The sequence below is a fragment of the Drosophila willistoni genome, assembly GCF_018902025.1.
Source record: "Drosophila willistoni isolate 14030-0811.24 chromosome XL unlocalized genomic scaffold, UCI_dwil_1.1 Seg141, whole genome shotgun sequence".
NCBI lineage: Eukaryota > Metazoa > Arthropoda > Insecta > Diptera > Drosophilidae > Drosophila > Drosophila willistoni.
Window position 1 is genome coordinate 13,939,987 of NW_025814052.1, and position 10,568 is coordinate 13,950,554.

The 10,568-nt window shown below is 37.7% G+C and overlaps 1 protein-coding gene across 1 annotated transcript; it reads right to left on the bottom strand.

Annotated features, from left to right (window-relative positions):
* Window positions 1–3,535: 3,535 nt before the first annotated feature.
* LOC6641240 (4-coumarate--CoA ligase 1) lies at window positions 3,536–9,100 on the bottom strand. The gene is made up of 5 exons (XM_002064326.4): window positions 8,325–9,100; window positions 5,642–5,852; window positions 4,954–5,496; window positions 4,777–4,891; window positions 3,536–4,710 (listed from the first exon to the last, which is right to left on the bottom strand). The coding sequence occupies exons 1-5, from the start codon at window positions 8,604–8,606 to the stop codon at window positions 4,068–4,070; spliced, it is 1,794 nt and encodes a 597-aa protein (XP_002064362.2). The 5' UTR covers window positions 8,607–9,100; the 3' UTR covers window positions 3,536–4,067.
* Between the last annotated feature and the right edge of the window lie 1,468 nt (window positions 9,101–10,568).

The window sequence follows — 10,568 nt, forward strand, 5'->3', positions numbered from 1 at the left end:
AAAATATTATGTAACTACAAAAAATGATATTGTGCAGAGTGTTAGATATATTTATATACACTTAAATATACATTCATATAATTTATATATATGTATCTGTGTACATACATATATATGTATATGTACTTATCAGAGAAAACCCACTGTTCACACAGAGACACGCGCACATAATACTCTGGCCAGTGTTGTAAAGTGTTGTAATACTCATGCTCGCATTTTGCTTTGCCACACGTACAAAAAATATTTTTACTGCCTCTTCAACCAAATATAAGTGTGCCAAAGAGGCAAAAGCATGTTTATTGCAACGCTTTGCGGCACTGTTAAATTTCATTGATGCCGCCGCCAAGTCGCCGCTCTTCCAATCACAATGATAACTACACACACCCACACATAAACACACACACACAGTTGTACGTAAAGCGATCGAATTTTGTTGTACAATTTTTTATTTACACTTATATTTCTATATTGTTTATCTGCAATATGTTTGTTAGTTTGTTTGTCTTGCATTTTTTTTTTTTGTTCTCATTTAATTTTTAGTAAAAACTACAAACAAGAAATTTAGAAATAACGCAAATATATATGTATGTATATCTTAACTTAAACTTAGTTAAAGCAATTTTTTGGACTTCTTATCATCATGGTTTTTCTCCTCAATTTATTAAATATATAAATTTTTTAAATTCCTTTTTGACTTTTGTTTTGCTAGTATAATTAAAATCATTTAAATGTAATGAACACTCGAATCTAAAATTCAAAGACAGCAAAATTAATTATATACATTTAAAAAATTTAAAAACAAAAAGAGAAGACCATCTACACATAACAAGAGCATTGATAAATCTATCTTTAATTAAATTACATCAACTTTTTTCTAACTGTATATTATGTAAGTGCGAGCAAAACCAAGAAAAGAACAAACAACAGCAATTGTAAAAGTGCAAGAAACCTAATACAAAACAAAAACAAAAGAAACCACAGTAACAACTAAAATAAATCAAATCTAAACATTTTTGTGTATTTTGTCGTAAATAAATAAATTGAAAACTAATCTATAATTATTTCTTTTTCAAATTATTTCAATAAATCTAATGGTAAGAATACATTTTCATCATTGGCTTCAATATTTGTTTTGTAACCCTAATAAATTCATATTATTCACCCTAAAAGTATGCTATATAAATTTTCTAGATTGGTAAGCTAAAAATTACAAGTCAACAAGGTGAAAATTGCTCATAGCTCGGCTATTTTATCGGTGATCGGGATATTCTTGGGCCAGACGAAAGATCATACGTAGCCCCATCGACTGACATCATTAAGTCGTGGAATATCCTTCGGATAGATAAGAAAAAGTTTCTTTGCAAAATAATGCATATCCTGCATCCTTAGATGACCCCAACTTTTTTTGATGCCAATCTGTTGAGATCGTCAAGGGCATCTTAGGAAACCATGTCTTTTGGTCCTGCGGCAGGATTTGTGGACTCTAGAGCTAAAAAACGAAAAGAGGATAATTTTCTCCATGCCATATCTCCGCAGGACATTAGTCGAATTCGACAGGACACACTTTTTTGGATTTTCCAGGAGCAGGACTATCGATCTGCTGTCAAGGATTTGCAATATCCTTCAATAAATATTGCTCGAATTTTTGTAAGGGAGTTGCTCAGAAAAATGGTAAAAAATCGCAAAACACGCATAAATGTCCTTATAACTCAGTCATTTGAAGGACGAACAGGACGTCCTATTGTCAGATTGTAGGCCTTAATGATCCGCTTCGACTGACGCTAACAGATCCTGGAAAGTCCTTCAGGAAACTGAGATAAAAGGACTTTTCTGTTTGACGAAAAATGGGAAATATCTCTCGAGTCCTGTCAAGGATCAGGACGAAAGTGATGTCATAAAACTCCAACCATCAAGGTCTACCTCCGGTGCAAAGGACATCTCAGTAGTCCTGCGGAGAGCTGAGATATTAGGGATTTAATGATTTTTGTCCAGTTTTTTGGCTACTTGGTTCCATTTGGGACTTGGAAAAAATTACAAGTCCATAAAAACCGTTGTTATTGTTGTTGTAATTGTTGTTGTTGTAATTGTTGTTGTAATTGTTGTTGTTGTTGTTGTTGTAATTTTTGTTGTTGTTGTTGTTGTTGTAATTGTTGTTGTAATTGTTGTTGTTGTTGTTGCAATTGTTGTTGTTGTTGTTGTTGTTGTTGTAATTGTTGTTGTTGTTGTTGTAATTGTTGTTGTTGTTGTTGTTGTTGTTCTTGTTGTTGTTGTTGTTGTTGTTGTAATTGTTGTTGTAATTGTTGCTGTAATTGTTGTTGTTGTTGTTGTTGTAATTGTTGTTGTTGTAATTGTTGTTGTTGTTGTTGTTGTTGTTGTTGTTGTTGTTGTTGTTGTTGTTGTTGTTGTTGTTGTTGTTGTTGTTGTAATTGTTGTTGTAATTGTTGTTGTTGTTGTTGCAAATGTTGTTGTTGTTGTAATTGTTGTTGTTGTTGTTGTAATTGTTGTTGTTGTTGTTGTTGTTGTTGTTGTTGTTGTTGTTGTTGTTGTTGTTGTTGTTCTTGTTGTCGTTGTTGTTGTTGTTGTTGTAATTGTTGTTGTAATTGTTGCTGTAATTGTTGTTGTTGTTGTTGTTGTAATTGTTGTTGTTGTAATTGTTGTTGTTGTTGTTGTTGTTGTTGTTGTTGTGGTTGTTGTTGTTGTTGTTGTTAAAATTGTTCTTGTTATTGTAAGAAATTTTTGGACTAAATTCGTACTGGAGAAAATATGAAATACCAGGCCAACAGAATTACTTAGTAGGTGGCTGGTTTAAAATAATTTTTAAACGCGTAACGTACTTTTGGGCATTTGAATTTTTGAATTCAACTGCCAGTTGGATTATTTGAATTTAGCGGGTAACGAAATTTGAAGTTTTAACGACGAAATTTGCTCTGGAGAAAATATGAAATACCAGGCCAACAGAATTACTTAGTAGGTGGCTGGTTTAAAATTATTTTAAGGCGCGTAACGGACTTTTGGGCATAAAAAACCATAAATGTGTTTCTAATTCAGTCATTTTAAGGACGATGAAAATGTCCTTTGGTCACATTGTAGTCCTTCATGACCCGTTTTGACAGACACTAATAGATCCTGGAAAGTCCTTCGGGAAACTGAGATAAAAGAACTTCTCTGTTTTAGGAAAAATGGCAAATATCTCGTGAGTCCTTTGAAGGATAGCATCAAGGGCTATTTTGGGGGCACAGAACATTTCGATAGTCCTACGGTGAGCTGAGATATCACGGATTTTACTTGGTTTAATTTGGGACGTCGTTAAAATTACAGGTCTATAAACAGAAAAACGATCATAGCTCGGTCATTTTAAGGACGGTTTGAATATTTGTTCGCCTTATATAGACCAGCTTACAGTCCTTGATTAAAAGCATCGATTGACATCACCAGCCGCTGGTATATTAAATAGCTTAAAAGTTGGATGTCCTGCAAAAGCGATCAGCGATCATCATTAAATCCGAATAAAGAGAAGCATTCATATTTATTTATGTTTATGTATATTGGTCATTTTGTCTTTATTTGAAAACATTAATTTCACAATACTTACAATGTAACGCATATGTAATTCTTATGAATATACAAAGAACAAAAAAAAAAACATATTTGTTACATATATATAAGTATGTTAACATCGTCTTTTAACAGTAAAATATCGTCCGCTCTGTGTTTTTTAGGTCCAACATTATAATATAGTTATATGTATGTATGTAGGTATGTATATGTTTGTGAATAATTAAGCTTAACCTACGAGTTCTGAATATTCTACATCTTAAGAACTATGGACCAATCGAGTGACTACTAGATGCCTACGTTCTACAATCTATATGTATGTTTATAAGTATATTCTACAGATTTTCGTAAATGCAATTTTGTTTACATTGCCCTCAGTTATTGGGGCATAATATCCTCTCCACAAACACACGCTCACAAACAACAAAATGTGGAGAGACAGATACTGAGCAAACGAAAACAAACAAAAAAAAAAAAACAAAAAAATAGTTATGCAAACTCCTAAAGTCTATTTAATCCGAATACTTTGCCTTGAGATCCTTGCGCAATATCTTGCCAGTGGGATTCTTGGGCACTTCATCGACAAAGATGACGCCACCCTCTAGTTTCTTATAGTGCGCCACACGCTGGGCCACATAGCTGGCTATCTCCTCGGCGGTGGCCGTCTCATTTTTCCTCAAAGCCACAATGGCACGTGGAGCCTCGCCATTTAGCTCATGGGGTATGCCGAATACAGCGGCTTCCAGGATTTTTGGATGATCGCGCAGAACTGCCTCCAGTTCGGCTGGGGGCACCTGGAAACCCTTGACTTTGATAAGTTCCTTCATGCGATCGGTTATATAGAAATAACCGTCCTCGTCATAGAAGGCCACATCGCCAGTACGCAACCAATTGCCCGGATAGAAAGTCACCTGGTTTGCTTCTTCGTTGTTCAAATACCCAGACATTACTTGCGGACCACGGACACACAATTCGCCGGTGGTGCGTGGGCCCAGACCCTTGGCATCGTTGCCATCGAGTGGCACGATTTTGGACTCAGTGCTCCCGGGAAGGACACCAGTAGAGGCATAACGGGTATTGCCATGCGGCGTCAATAGTATAACTGGCGAGGCTTCGGTCATGCCGTAACCTTGCTTAAAACTGACATTTGGGAACCTACGGAACAATAGTTACAGAATGTTAGACAGAGACGGAGATAATATTAGAGCTAGCTCAACTTACTTTTGGAGAAAACGTTCCACATCATGTTGGCCAATGGGTGCAGCACCACTCATCACCACCTTCAAGGCCGGGGCCGTCTCCTGAGTCAATTTCGGATGATTGATCATAAAGAGAGCTAAACACAGACCAGATTAATTGCATGTTTTATATGATGGGATTCATCCTTGATTCACTTACCTATTGGTGGCACCAGATTCAAAATGCTTCCCCTGTAGGTGTCCAATGATTTCATAAAATCATCTGGCTTAAATGCGGGCATGGTGGCCAAACGTGCTCCCTGTCCCAGTTTGGACAACATGACCACAGTTAAGCCGTAGATATGAAAGAAGGGTAAAACACCCGGCAAAGTGTCCTGTACACCGGGCTCATCTGCCGGCAATGCCGTTTGCACTTGCTCACAGTTGCTGGTTATGTTATTGTGGGACAAGACGACACCCTTGGGCAGTCCAGTGGTGCCCGAGGAGAATGGCAGAAACACCATATCATCGGGACTGGCATCCTTGGGAATGGTTAGATCGTCGTAGCGGATATTCTCGGTGCTAATCAACTGATAAAAGTCAATGGCTCCCTCCGGCAATGGTTCACCAGCTGTTGTCCGGATTACGGCAATTGGTAATTGCTTGCCAGCCAGCTGGCAGGCCTCTCGCAATGTGCCGTAACCCTGAGCTGTTCCAATTAAAAATTTGGCACCACTGAAGGTCAGCTGACGTGCAATCTCATCTAAAAAACAAAAATATATAGACAATTAAGACACTTGTAATCAGTAAAAGTAAGTACATATATATACATATATTTCTGTGCGATCTTTCGACTTTGTACACCTGAGTTTTACGATCAATTAATCCATTTATGTTTAGCTAATTACCTGGCGTATAAATGGGATTAACTGTTGTCACAGTGAGGCCTGCTTCAATGGCACCCAGAGCAGCAATTGGATACTCTGGCAAGTTGGGCAAACAAACGGCCAAGACATCGGGCTTGAATAGTTTGAATTTGGTCTGCAGGCGCACGGCAAGAGCGGCGCTGGCATCGCGCAATTGGGCAAATGTATATTGGCGATCGGTGATAACACAGACCTGGAATAAGATAGAGAAACAGAGAGAGAGAGAGAGAGGGATGGAGAGAGAGTTTTTAGTTTCAAGTTAAGTTCATAGGGCTAAGCTGAAGGTCAATGTTGAGCACTCACACACACTAATGGGCTTAGATTTATTGTCTACATCATAATTTTCCACAATGATTGGCCCCCACCTCACCCTTTTATAAAACTCTTGTGTGTGTGTGTGTGTGTGTGTGTGTGTTTTTGCAACCAAAATTTTGCGCAGTCAAAAATCGCATAAATATAAAAATAGGAATTATAAATAAAGCCCCCAACGCGACGCGTCGGCGGGAACAGAGATAGAGTCTCTCAGCTAAGCAGAGCGAAGCCAAGCCATATAGTATAATAAAAAAAAAAAAAAAGAATTGTGTTTTTAACTTGTTTAAATTTAAAAAACACACACCCACATAGCTAGATACAAGTTGAAATAAAATCAGAGAACTTGTTGTTGCTGTTGTTGTTGTTGTTGTGGTGGGGGACGCGTTTCGCGTTTCGTTTGGCTTGCTCTGCCCGTCGATGCTGCTGATCAAAGTTCAGTGGGGCAAAGTACAAAGTCTGCAAAGTCTAAAACGAGTGTGAATACACACACACACACACGCAATGTCTGTGTCTGTGTGTGGCGTTTGTTGACTTTTACCGAAGAGCGAAGAAAACAAGCAAAAAGAGAGCGCACGGAGGCCGGTCCAAAACAAAAAAGTCAAACAATTTGGTATCATCAATTGAATTGCTAAAGACTTTTAAATACCCTTTAACTAGACCATATAAAAGCCTCCCCTAAATAACAACTATTTAATGTGAAAGGGGAACCCAATTGTTTATAAACTTTTAAGCCAACTAATGCCCTGCCTAACTAAAAAAAAAAGTAAACATTTTCTTAATAACTCAAGACTTGTTTTCTTGCCTGCAGGGTATAGACAGTGTCTATCTTTATATATACAAGTATATTTAGATACTTGTATATGTATATGTATTCGTATGCATGTATAATTTGTTGACGTTCTTGATGCTCGCTAAGGAAAACAAAACAATCTAAATTAGACAATTAAAAATGAATTACACGAGAGAGTGATGTGAATATACAAAATATGGCTAAGGAATGAAAGGGGAAGGGCGCAGTAATCACACTTTATATATATTTACACACATATATTATATCAAAAGTTGAGTTAATTCAAGCGGAGACTAAGATAAATGCAGCTCAGTAAATTATATACTTATATAGATGTAGATGAATTTCCAACAAAATGGCAAAACAGTTTATTTAGAAACGAATCAATCTATACTATAACTCATGTAAATCAGTTGGAAAATGCTAAATTTGTATGCACTATAGAACGAGTCCGATGTGAATAGACGTACGTACGTACATGTCTATATCGATGACAAACACCTTGATATCCAGCACTTGCCGAACTTTGCACTCAGTCTATGGGCATTAATTTAGAGCAACGTCTAGCAACGTTTGCCGCAATCAATTCCAATACAACAATTGCACATTATTAGCGTGTGTGGAAAGTGAAAATTGTAAACAGAATGGGGACTACATATTGCAATCTGTATGTGCATTCATCTGTGGCGATTTTGCGAAGGTCGCGAAGCTTATGTAAGTTGGAAACAGACTTCCTCAGACTTGCTCCATTTGCTCAGATGGCCAGGCCAGGCGCCGGCCTCTCAATTGGCCTCAGGCGCCCACTATATACATATACATATATACATTCTTATCTATCGCTACACTTGCTGGTGGTCGTTTGACTTTACTACATTATTTATTTCACTTTCGCCTTTATCAGTCAGCTAGTCAGCTGCCATTAGTTCTCTTAATAGACATAGTTTCCAGAGATATGTCCAAGTCCAAGTTATCGCCTTTTTCACTATTCTACGATAAGTATTAATGACCCATATACATACATACACCAAGACATCTAAGAATGTACGTTTATGCCATTTGCTATCAGCACGAGACGTGGTCTACGGCATTCTTTTTGCCATGCGTAGGGGGGTCAAGACATTTGGCCATATAAACATATAGACGTAGGTTCAGGTTCAATAAACCGACATTTAATACAAAAAAAATAACAAAGGAATGCAAATAAACCGATATTTATGATGGTATTGCCAACTTGACGTCAGCATGCCGATAGCGAGTTGAATTACTTTTGTTCATGGACACAATCTGGAAACTGTAATCTTTTAATTACTCATCTTTCCCTAAAGGACTTAAAAGTGGACTTTTCAACTACTGCAGTTGCATTTAAAACTAAACTAAATATATGTATATACTATGCATATATTATCATCATTCTGATTATCGAAACGTTTCGACTAAAATTCAAAAGGCCTTTTGAAGTGCCTGTACTTCAATGCACTTAAGTAACTGTTTGTCGATTGGCACTTTAATTTGTTACTGTTTTTTCTGTTTCTGTTGTTAATTATTTTTATTTCGATTACTTACCGCTGCTGTGTTATTTTCCCATTTCTTGAAATCTCTCCAAACATATTCGTGCAAGGGTAAATTCTGTGCAACTATCGGATCGTACGGTGATGTCTTGTAGTAACCATCTTCGGAATTATAATGTAGAAATTTATCCGTATCACTGATGCTCTGAGCCCGTTCCACACTGGCCGTATTGGTGTTCCTTTGGCGGCGATTCGTGGTAATTGATCGACTTGCCGCAATGCCGCCAATGGCTGAAGAACTGCGCAGGCGCAACAATTGGACTGCAGCTGGATACATATTTGTTGTTGTTTTGGTCGGTGGTTATTACTGTTTGTGTGTGTGTGTGTGTAAAGTTGATCTCTATGGGGCCAATACGTGTGAGGAGGAGAACTCTCTTGCGGCACAACACGTCTACTGGTGTCGAGTGCTGGGGCACAACTGTTAGTTGGCGTCGCACAGCGGAGCACAGTAAGCGTGCAAATGCTATGTGAGCGCACACACTAATACGCCCACCACCACCACACAGGGAGACGACAATGGCGACAGAGACGGAGACAGAGACAGAGACGGAGACGCTGACGAGAAGACGAAGGAGAGCGACTGCACAGCCAGAGAGACAGAGATCGGCGTTGGCGTTGGCGTTGGCTCTTTTTGGGGTCCCTTTTACTTCGTGTCTTGCATTACATTGATATCAATAACTCTTTTTTTATCTCTCTCACAATCACTCTCGCACTCTCTCTTGATCTCAGCTGTTCATCTTGCCGGCCGGCTCTCAGCTATTGCTGCTGCAACTGTAAATTCCAAAGAGTTGTCAAAAGTGATGCAATTTTTTGTGTATGTATAGGTATGTAAGTATGTAACTATGTATATGTATGTATGGATGATGCATCTGCACTAGACCCTGTTGGCATGTTCTTTTCCCTGTTATCTTGGCCAACATTTCGATTACTTACATACAAACACACATTATTGTTGTAAATAGTCTGTTTAACTAGTAGATTAACTTCTTCATCTTATCATTGTTGTCTGCGTCTATTCTTTTTTTTCGACACTGTGGGCATGACAAGGCGTTTCATTGTGTATGTGTGTGAGTGTGTGAGCCTCCTTATCAGAAAAAGAAACTAAGTCAAATCACAAAATGTTGTACTTCGTACTGTACACTGTGTCATATATACAAATGTATGTTTATTATTGTTTATTTGGTTGATTTTTGTTCACAATTGACGCACAATTGGCTATTGCAGAACACCTGTTTCCCCCAGATGGGGCGGCAAACAAGGGAAATCTTGATTTTTCATTCAAAACGATATGTACGATGTGGAAAATAATATTGAATCTAACTTGAATTCGATATGGTTTGGAAGTGCATTCACCTCATTCGGCCGAGTTCCCCCAGTACCAAGAGCCGAGAGCCACAACTTGCTTATGGCCAGGCCAACAGGCAGAAGGCTTAAAAGCAACAACAGAATGAGAATATCTCTCAAGGCCACCCGACCCCCCCCTTGATCATCATAATGTGACTTGATTTACATGTCGTGTATATTTTCTTTTTCCATTTTCTGGCATTTCTCGGCCTCTCTTTTCCGTTTTCTCTCCAATTTCAATACCCTGTAACTGTATGCCCTCCTCGTAAATGGGGTATATCAAAGATTCGATCAGTCTTATGATTATCCCCAACACAGGGTGTCTCTATATGGGCCCTGACTTTCCTTAGTCATACTTTCTAATCAGTTTTCCTTTCTTATTAAGTATTGCACATGTGCTCGCACATGTATGTAAGTGTGTAAGTGTGTAAGTGAACGTGTGTTATCAAGAGAAATTTCATGTCATTGACTCATTTTTAGAAATTTATAGATTTCAAATGAATCAGGGAATGAAATATAACTGATATCCCTTGTTAAATTACAGTCGAGTTATATCTTTTTCAGTAGCTGATGATGCTTATACTATAGTTAGTTGATTTCCCTAGTAAACCCCTAAATGTTACCTAAGATCATAGACTAGGGGAAATCGAAAGGATTCTAGGCATGCATCTCTATCTAAGGATTTAACTATAAAGTAAATTTTGATAAACTCTTACTTGGATTAATTTTGTCGTATTCAAAATGTATTTTCCCTTAGGATATATTCATATAAATTCAAATTTCTTGGTAGTTTGTCTCTTATTATTGTGGATCAACAGTTGTTCCCACTTTGGGATAAAATTGCAGAGCATTTACTCGTCGCTTTTGGATGTTTGCATTTGATTTTTACGTGTTT